The sequence below is a fragment of the Takifugu flavidus genome, chromosome 7 (genome assembly GCF_003711565.1).
Source record: "Takifugu flavidus isolate HTHZ2018 chromosome 7, ASM371156v2, whole genome shotgun sequence".
In the NCBI taxonomy this organism is placed as follows: Eukaryota; Metazoa; Chordata; class Actinopteri; order Tetraodontiformes; family Tetraodontidae; genus Takifugu; species Takifugu flavidus.
The window spans coordinates 7,183,867-7,205,007 of record NC_079526.1 but is presented as its reverse complement, the minus strand read 5'-3'; the positions used below and the strand labels follow the sequence as shown (position 1 = coordinate 7,205,007).

The following is a 21,141-nucleotide window of genomic DNA, read 5'->3' as shown; positions in this document are numbered from 1 at the left end:
TGAAATAGATTCGATTAAACCAGTTCACGTTGTGTTTGCTGTTGCTGAGCGAAAATGTGAGAGCACAAGTTTTGCAGACGACCTTTAGTTGGGTTGTAAATTGTCAGCTGGACGCTTCACCCCTTGTCCCAGTGTGACCTAGAATACCTTTGGAACCATCAAGAGTGTAATTTGAGAGGGACCGACGCTCTGTTTAGGTGGGTGCTGCGAGGTGTTCGGGTTTTTTTAACTCTTTGATTTTAGTTCGGATGGACAAGGTCACCGCCACTTGAGCGGAGAGTGCGGATAAGTGGCCGCGGGGCCGCGCAAACGATGCCAGGCGGGGAGAAGGACGGACGTGAAGGTGTAGGAGAAGGATATGAGTTATAGAGGTCAAGCCCACTGGAGGCACTAAAAGAGGTGGAACGGGGCCAAGATGACGATGCCAGGTTTTTATTTAAATCTGTGGTCACTGAAGTGAAACGTGGAGGCCTTGGGAGGCAGAAGCTAATAATCAAACCCTCGGAGACAATTAAAACCATTAAAATGGCCTCGACTTTATATAAAATAGGCGAAAAGATAGTTCCATTAGTACTTCCTGTGTGTAGTCTTTGCATCTGTCTGGGTGACGTGAGCCTGGAGTTCAGGTTTGCTTTAAAAAACCAAAAGGTTTCAAGGCAAAAGGAAAAGAAGTAAATCCTTTAATTTGTTTGTGGGTAGCCTAAGTACACTCTAAAAATTGCCTTAAATGAGATAAATAGATACATGTGTTGATGCAACAAACACAAGAGACCAATTAATAGAGCGTGCTCCGTGGTTTATTCAGCCCGTGCCTGTGGAGTCCTGTTCAGCGCTCGTTTCTGTTGACATTATTGATTTATAGGCCCTACAGCTAATCAAGATTTAAAACCTGCTACAGATTTCTTTATGTAAACGCTGCCTCGCACGCATGCACGCACGAGGAGGGCTCCCTCGTCTCCTCGCACCTCTTTACAGATGCTACAGATGTGTGCAACGTTCCATCCCTCCTTTCCTTGCCCGCGGCCTCTCCGCCGCCACATCCTCGCCGCCCATTTATCAACTGGCATTAGTCTGTGTGGTAAGCAACCAGACAGCTTAATCCACAGGCAGATGGTCCCGGGTTAGAGACGGCCGCTCCGTCTCTCTCAGCTCATCTTTCCTCGCTCCGTGAAAATAAAATGGAGAACAAATCTGACCCGTATAGATGAACGCACGTCTTCTGATCTTCTTCCTCTCTCAGAGCAGCTGCGATTCCTGTCGCTGTCATTGGCCTGCCTTTGCAGCCCCCCCCCCATCCCCTGTTTTCCCAGAGCCCATAAAAGTTGGAGCACTTTAATAAGAAGATGAAAAGGGGGGCAGAGCAAGTGTGCGATGTGATGAAGATAAGAAACAAGATGAAATGGGGATGGGGTGGATGGTTGCCACAGGTGACGGGTCTCACCCGCCCCCCCCCCCCCAAAAAAAAATCTGTTTATCGTCCTCTTTTGTGCGTCCCACATCCCCTTAGCCCCCTCTTTTCCAACACTCTCTCCTTTTCTTCCACACCCCCCACCCTGCCCGCCCGCCCGCCGCCGCCACCTCTCCCTTCGTATTTAGGGCGTGCGTGGTTGTGGATCAGCGCTGGGGTAATTAGCAGTAGTATATTAATTATGAATGAGAGCGGGTTCTGTGGGAGCCAGTGAGTGGGCCCCTCGCAGAGACTCATCAATTAAACAACAGAGTTTCTCCTTTTGATTAAAGATAAAGAGGAAATACGCCGATCATTTGGAACCTGTTAGGCTGAGGCGGGGGCAGGGTTTGGGTCCGGCTGATGGGGAACAAGGTCCGTGTGACCGGATGGCTTTGTGGGAAGCGGCGGGATGAGTCAGCGGTGTGAGCGTCGGTGTCTGAACGTTCCGCGGTGGCGAAGTCTCAAGATCTGTCTGAATCAGTGGTTACTCTGCCCACACAGGCCGACGCTTGGACGCTCTCCAGTACACTGGAGTGCAAAACAACAACCCCCCACCAAAAATAAAATGATAAAAATCCTGCCGTCTGTTCTCGCCCTCCTTTTCTTCCCCCGCCCCCTTTTCCCTTCCACGCCGACTCCCGAATCTTTTGTTCTCTCTCCTTTCTCCCTCCCGACGTTTTTTCCTCCTCTCGCTTGTCGCGCCTCGTCTTTTCTCACCTTCCCGGCCCGCCTCTCGCTGTGGTCAGTCGTTCAGCATGTCCTCCACCCCGCCGGTCCAGGAGGACCAGATGTCGCTGAAGATTTAAAGGTCTACAAGTGCTTTTAAGTGAGTCATTTTCATTAAGATAACCCAGAGCCGGACCCGTAGGGGACTGGTGCAGATTTAGCAGCGCCGTAGGATCCCTCATTGCTAACGTGACACCTGTTGTTTTGGACATTCTGTATTCACAAAGACACCATCACACGCTCATACGGCCTCTTAGTCAGGGAACATATGGGGCCCCCACAGGTCTTCTCACGTGTTCCACCTCTCGCAGCCTCGCTATCAGCCTCCCGCCACGGTAAGAGGCCTTCTGCCTTCGCTGATGCTGCTGTTGTTGTTTTCACGCTCGTGTCCTCATTTCATCCACGCCCGGGTCCACCACGTCGCTGAGGTCGCCATCCTTGGCTGTATGCATAAATCAGGTTAAGGACAAGCACCACCTGCAGGTGTGGAGGACTGTAACATTCACCAAGCTCCACTGGATAAAAGATGACCTTGCATGTTCTGGGAAACCTAGTCAGTATTGTCAATAATAAATTGGGTTTCGATTTAGCAACTATTGTATAAACCTAAGCATTTTACATCCTTTTCAAAGCCTGGAAGTGTGCTAGACAATAACAGCAACACGGACCAGCTGACGGCCTTCAAACATGTTGTAAATAAAGCGATGAGAACACAAAGACGGGCCTCCGGAATCGCATAATTATATTGACCCTTGGCTCCGTGCTCTGTCTCCACACTCTTTGTTTCTGATTAGGCAGATGCTGTTAATGCCATTATCAATTCCACATGCTAATGCTTACAACCTGCCACTTGCATCTTCTTTGGATTGATTCAGAGCTGTTTCTGAGCTGCACGCTCGGTCTCCTCAGAGGTTTTTTTCTTTTCTTTGACCAACATTAACAGCATCGGGTGCTTCTGGATGACTCCTTTCCTTTTACCTCGAAGTGCACCCTGACATCCGGTCAGCTCCCCACATTTGGTAGCACTGAAGTTCAGACTACCACAAGTTAAAAGCAAACAATTTGTTGCGTTGCATGAGTTACCATGTGCATCCTTGTGCCTTTAACCCCCCCACCCCATCCCCACCCAGAAGCTCTGCCCTCCAGGCTTTTAGCAACTTCAGTGGTGTTTTTACCAGCTTACAAATCTAAAATTCTCTGACCGATGTTTATTTTACGTTCCAAAAAGGCTGCGTTCCGCATAAGTTTTAATTTATATGCTCATCTGTTGTGTGGGAAGTGTAGGCTCAGGTAAACATATCCTGAGGGGACCAACTGTTGAGAACAGAATGTGAGATGAGGAGAAATATTGTTTCGATCACTTCTGATTTCTGGCAAGAATTTCCAATTTTAGGGCTGCAATGGCCTGTGCTCAAAACACACGCCATCATTTCCCTATTCAGAATATTCACACATTCCTGCGATGATGGGAAGATCAGCCATTCACACGGACGCTCGTGCGCCAGTGAAAGGAACATCAGGGGTAATTCAGAGTTTAGCTGCTTCTCTCCAGTGGAGAGTATTGTATACTGGAGGTAAAGAGGCATTAACATACCCTCTGATTCTGAGATAGGATCGCTCCCTGTAAGTGGGTAGCAGCACTCATCGAGGAAGAACAAGACAGGAAGGAGAGAGGCCCTGTCTGTTTTGTATGTAGAGTTAAAACAAGTGTCTGGTCTCTGTTTTGGTGCTCGGAATGTCTAAGGTTTAAGGGAGAAAACACAAAAGAGCCATTAAGGCCTCATAAAGCTGCCAGGCTAATTCGGGAGCTCTGACCTGCCACACTACTTTTGGAGTGCTGGTTGCCACAATAAAGGATGTTGGGGGGGTGGGGTGGGGTGGGGGGTGGGGGGGGTAAAGGATGCGAGTGGCGACTGTTATTCAGTCACTACTCAGGATGAGTTAAAATGGAGCCTCAGGTCGTGATGGCTGCCTTTATCTTGTCATGAGCTAAACTGTCTCAGAAAGAGAGCGCAGCATTTCCACAGGCAGCCTCTCTGCTATCTTTCCATTTGTCCCCCACTATTCTCAGTTTTATCTTGTTGTGTCATCAGACTGAAATTCATTTACGCCCCCTTTGTCCTGACAGTTAACTATCTCTCTGCTTCCTTGTTTTTCTGCCTTTCTTACACACGATCACCTCTAGATAAACACTGGTTATCTCTCTCCAATAATGGTTCTCATGCTCGACAGCTGGCCTTCAGGTGGGCCTTTTTCCTCCCCCAGATATGGTTCCTGCAATAGGAGGATGTATGTGGAAGCCAGGCTCAAGCCTTTGTCACACAGGGAGGCGGCGTGTCTTCATCAGTATGAACCCAGTGGAGGCTGACATGGTCTCACTGCACTAACTTTAAAACTGTTTCACTTGGTTTTCAAAAAAAAATTATCAGCATTCTGAAAAAATGAAGGTTCTGAAGCTCAAAGTTGTCTAATGTCTAAGAACGCTTTACCTTCACTCATCTTCTGTTTACCACCATGTATTCTTAATCAGGCTAATGGGGGCAGCTGGAGGCTATCCCAGCAGCCACCAGGTCACCAGGCCATCACAGGACACACGTTCACCCCACACACTCACACCTGAGTAATTTAGGGTCTCCAATCAACGTAATGTGCATGTTTGGGGACTGAAGGACCTGGAGGAAACCCACACAAATACTGTAAGAACATGCAAACCTGTTATGAGCCGACAACGACAGTCGGGCGCAGCCATCTGAAAAAGTGAAGCGTTGTCCCCACTGTGAGACAGTTTAGTTCAGCACGGTACGGTGCGATACGTCTCCTCTGCTGGTGACAGCTGCCGCAGCTTCATAAGTAGTATTGACATTATAGCAGAGCGATGTATAATGGCAGCGTAGCTTGCTAATGAATTCAACAACAGAGATGTGACACAGCAGAGAGGGCTGATGGGTACTAAAAGTACTCACAAAAACAGAGAACTCCGTGTGTCCTCATTCTGTAAGAAACAGCTCAATTCTTACATGCCTAGCTGTTAAGGGGGCTTATTTCATCCACAGAATTGCCTCCATTTTTCATTTATGGTGCGGCCGTTTCAAACGTGTGACATAAACAGCGTCGGTGAATGTTCACAGTCATCCAGTTGGGAGAGAATCTGGATTTCTGTTAGTTTTTCGAAGGAATCCAACAGGCTCTTGGAACGGAGGTGAAACGTCGTTGAAATCTAACAGAAGTCCAGTTTATTTCTCTTAAGCCAAGGCATAAACAGCCCATTTTTATTGTTTGTATCAGAGCAGGAGATGGCAAATATATTGAAATATTGTATCAAATGAATCTAATGTTCCGGTTCGACGGTCGGTATTGTTTTTAGAAACAAACATCCGCTGCGCTCTGAGGAAGGAATTCTTTGTTGATCCAAAATCCAAGCAGGGAATTAGCGAGGCACGGTCACGAAGCGCGGCGGACATGGGAGACAAAGACGGACAGAGAGACGGACGGTTAAAACTGGAGCCAAGTGAAACGGCCTCGGGGCATCTGTGCAGCAGCGAAAGCCCAGAGAGCCGTCAATAAACAGGCAGGTTGTTGTTGCAGAATCAATCCTCGGAGCTTTGCTTCACTCCTAATTGCCATGTGGACGAACAAAGAACACATTCTGGTTTTTTTAATGTTCATCTGCACCAACTCTTTTCACCACGCCAACAATGTTCCAGCGTGCAGACTTGCTTTCATTTCAATCAATCACGAGCAGGAGTGTCAGATTTGACTGGATCCGAGCTGTTTGTTTCAGTTTCGGTGGTTTTTCTATTTGCTGCACATGAGTCACAGCAGAAGAGTGCAGAGGAGGAACAGCACAGATCTACTGGTAATTCAACGCTAACTCCAATTCTTCATTATTAACAATAATAATGCTGCTCAGGCAGTTTTATCAAGTGGTCACACAGGTAAAAGCCACATTAGGACGCCTTTTGTCCTCTGACCTGGTGGCTGTCAAACTGCAACAATGGTGATGATCGTTACCTGCTTGTTTGTGAATGATCGTACCCGGTAGGTTGATGGCGGATGCAGGCAGACGCTATAAAAAGGGTCAGCGTTGCTCGTAACGCGTGCTGCCTCGGGCCACAACATGTTTTTAGGATGTTTGTTACTTTCCTGCGCGTCCACCTACGCACAGTGAACGCATCGTATTGACGTTTTCTCGGGGCTGCTGCGAGTCGCCCGGTGAGAATGAAGGGAGCTGCAGCAAAAGTTGACCAAGATGCAGTTTTATGTAGAGTTTAAAGGAAATAAGAAGCTGCACAGAACACAGCAGACAAAGAGGATCAGGGGAGGAGCCGTCCGGGGATCTGAATTGTTTCTGAAATGATGAGAATTACCCATTCATCTGGGTTCAATTTGCCTTTTCCCCCCATTTCACATTCACCAGGAGTGCTGGAGCCTTCTTTAGTGACTGACAATGTTTCTAAATTAAATTTTCTAATGAAAGAGCCTGAGAATACATTCAAGGACAGTATAAATATTCAATTAAAAAAACCCAACTGTGTGCTTTCTCTCATTTATTTTCAGAATTGGACGACATAATGTTACGGCATCCTTTCTTTTATCAGGTTGAAAGGAAGTGAAAGGCCTCTGAATGTGAGGAAACTAAAGCAGGAGGAGCACACAGGGAAATAAAAAAAGTTGCAGGGGAGAAAGCTTTTTATTTTCTTAAATTGCAGCCTGTGTCAACAGCCACAGCAGGGGGTCAGCCTCCCGCCCGTTAGCCTCTGCAGCATTATACCCTGTTGCTCAAAAGTCCAGACACAGCCCGATGAGCGAGCCACTTACCCCGTTATACTGAGAGCAGTCTGTAGCTACCAATTTGCCTGAGTGGAATGACCACAAAGAGCCTTGCTAGTGCTTCAGTGGGGAGATGGGCGTGAGCGTGATGGAGCTGCGTGTTGGTTTTAAGCTTCATGCCCCCCCAGGTATCACAATCAGTGTTGTCCAATGTTCTTCAGTGTTTCTCGTGTCTGTCATATACAGGATATTCGTTAGCTGCGCACAAACTGTTTAATGCCGTTAATAACTGGGTTGATTGAGTCAAACTGACAAGCAGAGCCCGCTGACTTCCACAGCAAGATGGTTTCTATTGATTTGACCCACTCCACGAGACGCCGGCATAATGATTGACATTGTACAAGCGCACGACTCCGACCTTTGGAGGGTTCTTTAGCGCGAGCCCCCCCCCCGTTATGTAAAACTGAATGGATGTTTCCGGGTGACAGAGCAGAGAAAACGCTATTGAGAAGCTCCCTCTGCAGAGTGTCAAGTGAATGCCTTCATTTTTGAGCGTGACGTGATGGATGGGGGCTGAGCTCCAGAGCCTTCTGAGAGAAAGTAAAGAAAAGGAGCTGTTAACCATAACACATCCTCTTTGTCCATCTGCCTGAGTCCATTCAGGTCAAGGAAACAACATCTCTATTAATTTGTCTCTCCTGGCCCTTTGCTTTTGTTTAATAAAGCTAAAAAGGTCATCCTGTGATTGAGCTATAGAACGAGCACATCTTCTCCTTGTAATGAATGCATTCAGCACACTTCACGTCCCATATCTCTCCTGGTCCCTCCCCCCTTTCTGCCCCCCTCGCTCTGTTACCTCATTTGTCTCACCATTGTTATTGCCATCGACACTGAGAAGACCTCCCCCCTGCGCTCCCCCGTCTTCATGACTTAGAGCCGAGCATTAGCAACCATCCCTGTGAACGCACAGGCACCCCCCAAAATAGGCGGCGCTCTGATGTGCCGCTTCAAATGTCGTTGATTCGCCACGTACGCCAGGACAGAACAATCAAGGGCATCTCTCATTGTTGGTGGACTTTAATGTTTTCCTGTTGGGTCGTGAAGTCCTTTTGCTGCTTTTTTTGGGCAGCATTTTAAAAGGAACAGTGTGAACAAACACACACGTCTTTGCTTTTTCCATCTTCTCTTTCTCACGTCTTTGAAAGTCTGGACTCTGATCCGATCACCAGAACCGAATCCACTGTAACACAGGCAGGGGCAGATCCTGGAGACTCATAGAGGAGGTGTGGGGGGGTGGGGGGGTGGGGGGGTGAGACATCAAACTGGTGTGTAAAAGTGCGAGACCCTCTCAGAGCCTCTCTGGATAACCCTCCAGTTTTATAGTGGCTTAAATCCCATCAGGCTAAACCAGAAGAGGCGGATGGAGTGGGGCGCGTTTGCTGAGGGGGGGGTTAAAGAAGACATGATTTGCTGCGATGCGATAAGAGAGAGAGAACACCAGGAGGAGGTGAGATGCGTGAGCGATGAAAGCATCAACTGACAGGGGAAAGGGGCCTGACAAGAGCAAAGACGGATTGGAGAGAACGGATGCAGGTAGAAGCAGGAGGACGGAGAGAGAAGACGCCGGAGCAGCCGCGATCCAGACGTGCACAGCCGAGCTGGCAGCCTCCTTCCTCTGATTAACATGCCTCTCAGACACAGGGAGGGGGATCAAACTTGCGCACAGCCAGGACTGGGAGTTATGCCTGCAATGAAATGGCAGTGCGCATGAGCGTGCACGTTTGTGAGTGCACGGGCGTGTGCGTGTGTGTCCGCGCGCCCAGGAGATGTGGCATTCAAAGCAAGTGGGAGAGATAAAGCGAGGGGATCCAGGGTTTCTGCTGCGAGTGAAGCCGTATGGAAATTGATACCAGAGGGGCCCAGTGGAGGGGGCTAAATTGGATGAGCAGGTGGCCGGTTTGTCCTGGGAAGAGATAGAGCAGGATGGGGAAAAAGAGTTTGAGGGGAGATGAAGGAAACATGTCCAGATGCATGTAGCGTTAGCCCGGCCTCTCCAGACCTCTGCTGGGAGAAGATGCTGGCCGTCCCTGTGGCTCATGGGGGATTTGGAATTCCTTTAAAAGATCAGTAATGATGCAGGCGCAGAATCTCTCAAGGTTATTTTTACCTGTGAATATTTTAAAGCATAAAACCCATCTGGATGAAGCAGGGTAATAGATCATTCACTCTATCTAGCAACGCCATTGCCTTGGCCTTTTGTTTGGAAGGATTTTTTTGGCGTTTGCACAAAAGAAGTCTGAAATATTTCTCCATCTTGCCGAAGCCCGCTGTGCTCGAACCACTCGGAGTACTTCCTGCTGCCTCTTCACATATTAACACAGCCAAAGGCTTTGTTCTGTGGCGAAAGCCGACCTTGAAGGTGTGTTCCTCAGTCGCTCCGAGATGCGTTTATGGCAGCATTTTTATTTCGCTCCAAGGCAGAACTAGAACTAGAGCTGGTATCATTTGAAGTTGAAAGCAAAGGGTTTGAGAATGCATCGTGGTATTGAGGCTAGCAGGTGTTTAGCTTAGCGTAAGTGAAAGTAATGACAGCAGGATGGGAACAGCTGATCCAAATCTGCTGCCCAACAGAATCAAAGCTCACAAATGAACCTATATCTTTTATTGTTCCCTTGTTGCCTGGCAACAGCAGTAACCGTGAGGTTTTAATAGGAAACAGCAGTCATATATGCTTCGAGTCCACCCTGTTTTCTTACATTAAGCGAACGTCAGAACTAAAGTAAAACTTCAGCGTTGTGAAGTTCTGCTTCTCATGTTTTTCTTCGCTCTTCTGCGATCTTCTCTGCTTTGGCCCCCACCTGACCTGCTGCCTCTGCCGCCGGCCAATTGTTGCTTTTGCAATAAATCCAGCCCCACCCGATTCACGGCCAAAAAGGACAAACTGTCGTCAAATTGAAAAATCCTGACCTATTGAGTTACTCCGGAGTATTTATGCAGGGTAATCCAAGTCCTTTGGGGAATTTTAGCAGAATAATTACGTCAAGAGGGTTTCTGTCATGCTGCTAGAGCTTTTTATTGCCATTAGTGAGGTCTGCGTATTATTTATAACCGTGCTGGAGATTATCGCCTTTTGTGTTTTGCTTTACCAGCTTTATGGCGCCTCCAGCCAGTGATGGATGGGAGTTGCTTTTAGCTTCCCGTCAGTCCTGGAGTGTGTTTTCTTTTTTTATTTCTGCCGCTGTGGTGCCGGCTCTGTCCGACGTGGATGGCTGGAGTGTGATTTATGGCCTCGGCCCCCTGATCCCTGACCCGCTAATGATGGTTGTAAACTGGTAGGAGGCCAAAGGTTGGATTCATCTCTGACATGACGTTCGACCCTGACTAGTGACGCTCAGAAGATTAAATTAGCAAAATTCACATGAGGTAAAAACTTGAGTTGCTTCTTGAGAAGAGTCTTTCCCCTTAAACATATATAGGGGCCCCATGTCATGCAGCTTACAGCACCTCTTTCAAATAAATGAAAACTGCATGTTTAGCTGATGCGCTCCTGTGTTGTGAGGAGGGGGCTGCTTCAAACATGGCTCTGACATCCTAATGGTCGTTTGGGGGATCCACCCCAGCTCCGTTTCGTGCTTTCCTGCATTTTTGGCCCTTGGGTCCCCGCTAAATGAAAACTCGGATGCACTCGAAGGCTGATGCACGTATGTGACGCGGTGGCTAAATCTTTGTTGTATTCCATCTATGTTGCATTTGTCTCAGCAGCTATAATTCCATAGATTAGGAAGGTTAACACTGACAGAACTGCAACTCCAAAGATCCATAAAGATCTGTTCCGTGACAATAAGCCTTCAAAAGTATGTTGCTCTTTGATTCCCGCTACGTTTAACCCGTTAATGCAGGCGCATGCACTAAAGACCGGATGAGTCAGACACATCTTTCAACCACCAGCCTTTAAATCCTCCTAAATTAGACATCTATAACTGTTAAAAGACAATCCCACGCTAATTGACGGAACATGGCGTCACTGTTAGAGGGACGGGGGCCAGAACGAGCTCTGGAGGTCGGATTCAGACAGAGGACTGTTGAAATATTTCGTCTATCTGCCTATGCTGCACATATTTCCACGGACACTTCTCCGTGATGTTGTTCAGCACATGGGAAAGGGGTTTCGGTGCTCAAAGGTCACTCTTCATTTTTCATTTACTGTCCACTCCCTCTCTTCTCTTCCTTTTTTGCCCTTGTCAGCCTTTTTGCTCTCTCTCTCTCTCTCTCTCTCTCTCCCTCCCTCCCTCCCTCTCTCTCTCTCTCCTTTTAAATATGTACAATGCCGGCCAGGCTCTGGCAAATCATGGCAATGTAACTACCTAGTAAACAGGCCCATGGTTGTCCTGGACCCAGGCACGACTACATTCAGGTCCTGAGGAGCAAATTCCAGCATCATTTCCCCATTAACCCAGAGAGAGACGAAGGCCCAGAAGATGCGGTTGGACTTAAGTGAATGAAGCAAACTAAAGTGTGACGTGACTCTGAGCTGCTTTCTTGTCTGCATGTGTGTTGAGTTTCTTGCAAATGTGCTGGCGTAGCTGTCCATCTGTGCAAAAGACTCGGCTAAGCTTATATAATATGTCACTGCAGGGAAGGTACGTTAGCGCGCAACAACAAAGACGCAGTTCAAACAATGAGCACTAATCAGATACAAGAGGAACAAATGCTCTTAGTCTGTTCTTTGCACATTGTTCATATTGAAGCGCATTAAATGTAATCAGTAGAAATATCTCAGCAGCGGAGACCATAACCCCTCCCCCGGGGAAACCCGAGGGGCCGGTGCCAAACATGAGGTATGAATCATACTGGATCATAAGCAGGTCAGAGAGTTCTTAGCTCTGGATCAAGGCGACATGGCTTTATAGAAAAACTGAATTAGAAAATCTAATCACTAGAAGCCAAGCAGGAGTGAAAATCTGGTTTCACGAAAGTGCGTCTTAAATGAGAACACATTTGCTGCGTGCACTATGATGTGCAGACTGCGGTTCAAGTAGTGACCCGGGAGTGTCATCGCCATCATTTCTTTTGGCCTTGTGGGGTTTCTCCTGCTCGGTGCCATCGTACATCCTGCTTTCAGTCGCACCAGCTCTCATACATTCCACTTTCTTTCACTTCATCTGCCTCATTTCACACATTTCTGGCTTCTCCTCCTCTTCTGAACGCCTCGCCTGTATTTCCTTCACCTGAAACTCTCTTTACCCCCCCCCATTCTTTTTTGACAGTTTCTTTGTCCCGTCTTGTCATGTCTGCATACGGCAGTGTTGTTTAAAACAGCCTCTCTATTCATATCCATCTCTGCTTCAAATCCCCGCTCCCAGACATTTCCTACGTCCTTATTTCCTCTCGTGCTTTGGACGTGCACGGCGTGCGAGTTAATGCTGATGTACCGAGATTCTGGCTATCAGCGGCCATATATCGCCAACACTCAGCGAAGCTCTCGTCTCTCACTGCAGGAAGTGGGGCAGCCAGGGTAATCTGCGGGGTGTCCTTAGGTCGACACAAAGACAACAGAAACATAAACTTCATCGCCTTCTCCGCGTACGCTCCCATGTGCCTGCGCAGGCTCGCCACTTCCTGTTGACCTTCAGAGCAAAGCAAGAAAATCAGAGCAAGGGGAAACTGGACACAGCAGTAAGCAGACAATCCAAAGGCCTGTGTTGATTTATGTCTCTCCACTGCGCCGTAATAAAGGCCATTAGAACACTTTTACCCATCGCAATGCTGTTTACATTCTAGCGTCTCATCTGAGAGTCCTACTGAGAACTGTGGGCTGGATTTAATAGGGCAACATTGTACTATTATCTTTAAAAAAGCATTATAGCAGCATTTAAATCACAGATAAACAGATGGACAAATGATCACTTGTGTAAAGATATGAAGAGAGGATATAAGTTCAGCGGAGACACTTCAGTGAATTGTGGAGCTATCAGATTAAGAGAAATAACGTTTATTTAAACATCTTTTTTGGACCAGGAAACAACAAATTGATCTAGATCTCTCTCCAGTTGAGGGGAAATGTAGAGTGGGGAGCGAGACCTCGGTTCTGTTTACAAGCCTTTCACATTACATGAGTGATAGAACTCAGGGGAGTTCGGCCGGGGCTTTTCACTGAGTTTTATGCTTCAACAATACCTGCTAATGTTTCAGTCGTCATTCTCTGTCACAGCAACGTTAATCTGATGTAAGGCCTCCAGCAGAACACTCCAAACACTCAATTTCATATAGTTTCATCTAAAATATCGGAGTAAAAATAGAGCGTGGTTGAACTTATTCCTCCTCTGTGTGGAGATTTTGAAGCTCCGGGCGCTGCATTATTTTGGTTATACTGCTGTCAGATAACTGACAGCCCCTATGTTAGATAATATAATCAAATATCCTCTGATAACACCGCAGTTCCATTTATTAGTGTTTTCCTGATATCTGGGACATGCGTAATCTTGGGTTTTCGGCTCATCGTATTCATCTTCCCCCTCAAAGAAGCTGCAGTGCACCCAGAGACAGCGTACGTATATTCAGCCTCAGTGAGGAGGTGAATGCCTGGCAGCACTCCTGCAGCTCTGTACCCTGGTGCTTGGGAAAAAAAGGCTGTTCACCAAAAGGAAATGCCAGGCCAAAGTCAATCAGCCGAACCCCGATTGGCTGCTTTCTGCGGTCCACCACCATATTGTTATCAGGCCTGACATCAGCGTGGACAGTTCTGCAGGAGGTCAGGTGCCAAAGGAATAACTGATCCTACCTTTGGAACAGGAAGACCTTCACCTCTGTCCTTCACACGCTCTCACTGGCCTTTATCCAACTTAAAGCTGAAGCAGATCTACGTAAAAGAACCTTTACAGCATCTGGAACTAAACCTTGAAGCTGTCTCAGAGTGGCAATTTCCTCTGTCTCTCGTGGATAAAGACCAGGGACTGTAGGCGAGGGCTAATTCTAAAGCTAAAAGAAGCTCCCAGGTACATCATTCTGAGAAAAATCTTTTCTCTTGTTCAGATAAAAGCTGTTCACAAAGCATCTTTGTCCTTAAGAGAGCTCCTAAGGTGGAAAACTTAAGAGGAGGGAGGAGGACTATAAATAAGCCCAAGATTGTCTTAAACAGACAAGATGGTGAAACAGACAGAGCAGAAGAAGAGACATTACACACTCAAGCATCTATATGAATATATAGCATACATCTAATATGTAGCGATGTCCATATAAAAGTGTGATTCACATATGTTTCCTCCTATACAATAAATACGAAGGTTTGGGGAGAGGCAGTTTGTGTGCTGCGACCTCCACTCCCCCTCTGGATTACAGCACGTACCAGCGCTTTTAGACTCTTTGCTTGTGCAACGTTGGGCAACGTGCTTATTTTCCTCTTCTCTTGCATCGGATTTCCCTCCTGGAACTCTGTTGTGCTTATGCTTATGCTAATGCTTTCAGGATTGCACATTTCTTCATACAGACTAAGTGCGGTGGTGGTTAATTGCCCTGTCCTGTCGTCACCAGGAGCGCATTTGTTTTTGATGCAACCAATCACAGCGCTTAGAAGACCGCGTCACCTAGCAACGAGGTCACCCTCACCTCCTCAGTTGCTCCCAGAGTCGCTCACTCTTAAGCTCAGGCTCCTTGCTAAGAATTTTTAGGCTGAGTTAGGAGTTCTGAGAGGACTTTGATAATCTTTGTGAATACAGGCCCAGGAAACTTCTTAATCAGCGTGATTAAGTCCTCCATCTCCATCAGAGTAAATGAAAGCAGCCACCATAAGCAACAACCAAACCCACTAGAAACCTCCATTTCCTGTCTTCTCTTCTGTTCTACAGTACGTGGATGGAAAGAATTCAGACTTTGGCAGACAGTAGCAAACATTCTGTGCCTGATTGGGGAGATTCTCCATACCGCTTTTACCGTCTCTTCTTCCTTCCTTCTGCACCACAGCAGCATCAGTCCTCATTACAGCTCAACCAGAGACGTGCAGACATCATTTATCGGCCCGTGATTTGTTGTCCTCGACTTCTACACGCTGGCCACAGTTGAGATGTCTGTGAAGGAGCATCGATTTTGGGAGACACGGCTCCGTTCTCAACAGCCTCCCAGCTCCTCCTCGTCTGCAGCGCTGTGGTATCTTAATGGCTTTGTTTGGAAAATTAGCTGCCTAAACGCCCATGGTCAAATTGATCCAGTGGAAACAGACAAATTAACAAGCCCGTGTAAAAAGAACGGAGCTCAACGTTGAATTTTCTCTACGGTGCAACAATCCCGACAGGCCTCCAAACCCACAGCTGCTGCAAATGCACCCATATCTTCAAAGATTGACCTTACCTTGAAAACGGAGTAAAACTTTTGGTGTTTTGAAATCATTAATAAAAAACGAAGGAAGGAATAAATCTCGCTAATAAGACGCGCCGGAATGTTGCCTCAAACACTGGAGACCGTAATGTGCCACCTGACTGTGCTAACATCTGCTGCCATTTCACTTTTCAGCGAGTGGCGCTATGGCACCCTGGGGCTTGAATGCTTTGGATTAGCGTCTTGTCCAAATGGCACAATGTATATGTGGTCTTGTAGCGTGTGTTGTTCAGTCATAATGGTATATGAGAGGCACGGCCTGTACCGCGCAGCACAGCTCCCCCCGATGGAATCGGCCACGGCCATTTGTCATAATTACAGTGACACTAGCGCTCTGTACTGCACACATATGCGCGCACACACAAACACAGTTATATTTGTGTCGTGTATCTATTTATTCTGCTGTAGCATGAAATTGTACAGCCAAGGGTGTCTAATTATACTAATCGAATGCACGCCTCCTGACATTTATTCATACATTATTAATACTCAAAACAATAGAATACCTCATTGGCTGGACTGACTTCCTGGCTTCTTATCTCCTCTCTCTAATGTGTCTCTTATCTCTCTCTCCATTTCTCTCTCACTCCATCCCCTATGATCTCCTTTCTTCACACAGTGACTCTTTGCCCTTCACCTCCTGCAATTTAGCTTGTGGGTGTTGGGTAATTAGCATGGCTCCCGCTTTTTATTCGGATTCAGGGCAGGGAATTCAAGAAATGTCCCGCAAAGATCGCGCGTCCTGATAAGGTTCTGTCTGGGGCTCCATTAAAAGGATGGTTGCCACAATAGCTGCTTGTGTCGGCAGCAGAAAAAAGGAGCCGGAGCACAAAGGGTTGCGGAGGCGAGCCGCTTTCATCGTATAGAATTACCGCCTGCGTTCAGTTAGTCATGGTCCGAGCGAAGAATTGTACAGTGTTTTGCCTGTTGTTATTATTATTAAAACTTTCTGGGCGTTCTTTTTGTTAGAGTTGTTTCCATTGAAGCCGGCAAAGTGTTTGTTTTTGCATAGTTTGCACACATCCGTGACCATGGAGCGTTTACAGTGAAATCCTGGGGAGGTTTGCATAAGGAAATACGACCTGGAGAATTCAAATCAGAGATGGTGCGTGAAGCGATCCGTTCCAGCAGCGGCGGCCATGTAAAGCCCCCCCCACTTGATTTACAAAGCAAATGACTGGATGGCGCACGGAATTAAGATGACAACCAGGTGGGAGTTTTGGGAAGGATAGGACGACGGCGTTTGAGGCTTCAGCAGAACTGAAACGCGTCTCATCACAGATGCGATAACAGCCACCACCAGGCGAGGGGGGGCCGCCCTCCCTGCCTGACTCCGCCCGTGCAGACTCTCATCAGGAGTCCATACGCCGTCCTCGATGTGGTCTCGCTGTGCCACACTCTGCTCTGAGCTGACTCGGCACTTTTACCTCATCGGTTTAATCCCTCACTCCAGGCGGGGGGTGTGGGGGGGGGGCTGCAGGAATACAGAGATAAAGCTCCAGTCAGGAAGCACAATCAGTCATTTAGCTGCAGATTAATTGAAAGACAGTGTGTGCCTGTCAGCGTGAATCACTCATCTGCCTTTCTTTCTTTTGGCAGACACTCACCTCTTTCTGTCCCTGTCTCTTTAAAAATGTCCACAGAGTCCATCGTCGGGCTGCGGTGAAGACCATGACCCCTCCCTCCTTCCTCCTGCTGGTCTGGCTTCTCCGAACCGCCATCTCGGCGTTCCCAGAGGAGCCGGGGCCTCTCAACTTCATCCCCACTGAAGGTGATGACCTCCTGACCTTCACTCACGCTCTCCCCTGCATTCCTCCGGGTCATCCAGCGTGAGGCGTGGGCGCTGGCTCAGCGCGCGGGGTGTTGAATAATGTTGGGGGGGTTCAGAGTGCGGGCTGTGCCAGTCAGTAAAGCTCTCACACGAAGTGTCACGGTCAGGGTGTGCGGGGTCAAGCAGAAGTGACCCCCCCCACACACACAGTCAGACTTTGAGTCTCTGCATCAACTTGGCTGTCAGGTTTGAGCAAAATCTGATGGCAGATCAGTGATATTGATCATTTGATTTCCAGACGCTAATGTCAGACTGCACTGAGCCAGTGTAACTCAGATTTTACTTGCAGGAGATCAATACATTTAAATTATAGATGCACAGAAAGAGTGCGAGACTGTAGAGGCAGACGGAGGAATCGCTCTCAGGCTCAGGGGAAAACGCAAGAAAAATTAGAGGATATAAATAAAAACCTTTGTCTCTGGATCACCGTCAGTGACTGGCCGATGTCTGAACTGTCAGAAACGATTAAGACAAAAAATCATTTCTCTTCACGTCTCTCTGCGGTGGAGGGATGTTGTTGATGTCTTTTCTGTCTTCTGCCGTCAGTGGTGAGAAGACACCCGGTGTTTCTGGGCCGACCCCACCGGACGTGGCTGAGACAAGAGCCTCTGCACATCCAGAGGATCCTCCAGATCAATCGGACGCTCTACATCGGAGCCAGGTACAGCAGGAGAGATGAAGCTCCATGGATGGATGGATGGATGGATGCATGGATGGATGGATGGATGGATGGATGGGTGCATGGATGGATAGGTGCATGGATGGATGGATGCATGGGTGGATGGATGGGTGGGTGGATGGATGGATGGATGGGTGGATGGATGGATCGGTGCATGGATGGATGGGTGGATGGATGGATGGATGGGTGGTGGGTGGATGGATGGATGGATGGATCGGTGCATGGTTGGATGGGTGGGTGGATGGATGGATGGATGGATGGATGGGTGGATGGATGGATGGATCGGTGCATGGATGGATGGGTGGATGGATGGATGGATGGGTGGGTGCATGGGTGGATGGATGGATCGGTGCATGGTTGGATGGGTGGGTGGATGGATGGATGGATGGATGGATGGGTGGGTGCATGGATGGATGGATGGATGGGTGGACGGATGGATGGATGGATGGATGGGTGGGTGCATGGATGGATGGATGGATGGGTGGACGGATGGATGGATGGATGGACGGATGGATGGATGGATGGATGGATGGATGGATGGATGGATGGATGGATGGATGGATAGATAGATAGATAGATAGATAGATAGATAGATAGATAGATAGATAGATAGATAGATAGATAGATAGATATCTGCTGGTCGAGCTGCCTCTGTTACAAAGCAGCAGCCCCTCTTTTCCTCAGGCTTTGCTGTTCGGTGGTCGGAGCGACACAGACGTGCAGCCGTTGCCATAGAGAGGTGCTCTCGGAGTTTGATTATTTAGACCTACACACAGATACAATAATGCTGCTCACAGACCGGCTCTCTGCATTTCTTTGAAAACTGCCACAGCAGTCAATCATGTGCCCCCGTTTTGTGGACTATTTTTAAAGCCCCGTCTGTGAAATTGTTCTCTGGATGACTGAAATCACAAACAAGGCCACTTTTGACAATTGTGGCTGTTTTTTCTTCGTGTTCAGGAGGCAGGAGAACAACAGAAGAAATCATTTTTTTAAACTTAATATGACGTCATGTTTGAGCTTGGGTTGAATCGTGACCTATGAGACCTCCTGGTGCTTTGCAAGCAGGAAGTAGCACAAATTAAAGACATATTTACACCACCGTAAAAAAAATATGTTACAGAAATCGTAAAATATGTTACAAAATCCTCTTTTCATGAGCACTGCTTGGCACTGCGAGTGTGCGCGTGATGGTGCCAGCACATGTCGGACAATCTGCTGAATGCACTGATCCTGAACAGGAGCTGCGAGGTGGTCAGCAGGGTCCAGACAAAGACGCTCGGCTCAGCTGCACCAGATTTACACCGTAAAAAGACGCATCCGCTGCCCCCCCCCAGCCATTCAGGAGCCGCGCTAACAAAAAGCACAGACTCAGAGATTTACTGCACGTGTTGTCGAAAAATTTAATTTAGCGTGGAACATGCGAAAAAATAGAGACACGCCCCCCCCCCCATATGGTGTCGATTATTGGATGGAGCACCACAATGAAAGAAGACTGAAGTGGTTTCCAATAAGTGAGGCCACACTGGTCCAGGAAATGACCCAGTTGCAGGCATCCCGATGATCTAACCTCGCTACAGAGGACCGTAGGAAATAAATCAAGCAGGATAACTTGTTTCCAGCCGCTCTGTCTGCACGCAGAGTCTTTAAACGCACACGTGCGCGCAGCCTCGTAAAGCAGGCGGCTACTGTCTGAAGTGTCCCGCTCTGCTTTACAGCGTAACCAGAACCCCAATCAGCTAGAAACCGGCGCTTAATTGGTTTAAAAAAAAAAGTGGATGTAAACTTCGAATGTGTCAGCCAAGCGGATGATAATGAAACGCTGGACTGCTACCTAAAAATACGAGCGCTTGCCAGTTTCAGAGCGTTTCAGAGAAAAGACGGTTTCGAAGTATATTTATATATTTCCTGCTAATGGTGTTTGTAGCTTTCTGGCAGGAAAATATCAGCCTAGGAATGATACATGTGCAAATGCTTGTGTGAGCCCCAGTCAGGGGAGGCAGAGTTTAAAAAGAGTCGTGTAAAAATAATCCCTGTGTGGTGCCAGGTATGACTGGGGAAAGAACCCACACAACAGAGCGCGTGGCCCTGATAAGACGCCTCCTCTCCTCTGCCAAATCCTGCCACCATTAGCATAGCTGCTCCTCAGACGGCGGGGGCCGCTAAAAGTCTGCAGCGAGCACCTGTCGAGAGCAGCTCCGTGTCTCTGTCCTCCTTCCAACCTCGTTAGAGGAGAGTAAACTGTGTGTTGGCTGGTGATAGGTGGAGTTAAGCACTGCGCTGCGTTAAGTCCTGGTCCGTTGCTGTCGAGATGATCTGTGCCTCTTGTGGATTTCCGCTCTCAGTTGTGTCCTGAAGCTTTAATCCAAGCAAGCAGAAACAAACTCAGAGGTCATGATACAGTCCGTGTCGGGACAAATGCTTCACGGACAGGGAGACGCTGAGCTGCGGCAAAAAATTGCGAAGGTGAACGGAGGAAGAGCTGCCAGGCTGAGACGAGCGTGTGGAGACAAGCTCGAACGCACACACGGATTTAAAAAAATGCAGAAATCACAGAGAGTTGTAAAGTATTTATCTCTTCACTGTCATAGTTTACAGCTTTGATACCATCAAACATGCTATTTTGGTCCAACCAGAAGAGAAATGAACCTCAGAATGAATCAGAAAACTCAAACACGCATGCAAAAAGCACAAGATAAGCTGTGAAACCACCAATATTGATATTAGCACAGCCACATCAGGCTCGTTTTACTTTTGGCTCATATTCAGCATGTGAATTAAGTGGAGGAAGTGCCTGAATTTGGAGTTTTTCCCGCAGCCTGGGGGCTCAGAAAAGATATAGCACAAATTTCCAAAAGTTTTTAGTCTATGTAAGAACACAAGTTTGAAACAGTTAGTTTAAAAGAAGCAGAGGGATCCGGAGAGAGGTATAATGGTCCGAGCCTCGCTTACAGTTTCACAGCATTTCAAAAGGTCTTCAAATGCTAGAAATTCTTCTCATTTTAAATATAAGAATTATCAAAGGGAGACAAGTGTGTGTGTTTGTGTGTAAGCAGGAAAATCAATCAACCCTGGACATGCCTCCTCTCTGACAAAGACGGGCTGTTCTCTGAAGCGTTTCATCTGCAGTCCACCACCAGCCTCATCCTGCGGCCGTTCTGCAACGCACGCCTCGAACTGGCCGAAGTGGTGTGGAGGAGAACTAAAACAAATGGAAGAAACTTGATGAATTAAGATGTCTAGACCTCTAAATTGGCCATTGTTGTGCGGGCCCACGGGAGACAGTTCAGGGTCTGGTTACTGCAGATATACAGG

The 21,141-nt window shown here is 47.7% G+C and overlaps 1 protein-coding gene across 5 annotated transcripts in view; it reads left to right on the top strand.

Moving 5' to 3' along the window:
• sema6bb (sema domain, transmembrane domain (TM), and cytoplasmic domain, (semaphorin) 6Bb) overlaps nt 1-21,141 on the top strand; it is an 85,774-nt gene that overhangs the window by 25,745 nt on the left and 38,888 nt on the right. For 4 of the 5 annotated variants that reach the window (XM_057039246.1, XM_057039247.1, XM_057039245.1 and 1 more), the window contains 2 exons: nt 16,960-17,087; nt 17,694-17,808. In XM_057039246.1, coding sequence (XP_056895226.1) covers nt 16,988-17,087; nt 17,694-17,808 — 215 coding nt within the window. In that variant the 5' untranslated portion in view covers nt 16,960-16,987. Of the gene's footprint in view, nt 1-12,450; nt 12,623-16,959; nt 17,088-17,693; nt 17,809-21,141 lie in introns of those variants that run through there. The other variant, XM_057039249.1, reaches the window with a different exon arrangement.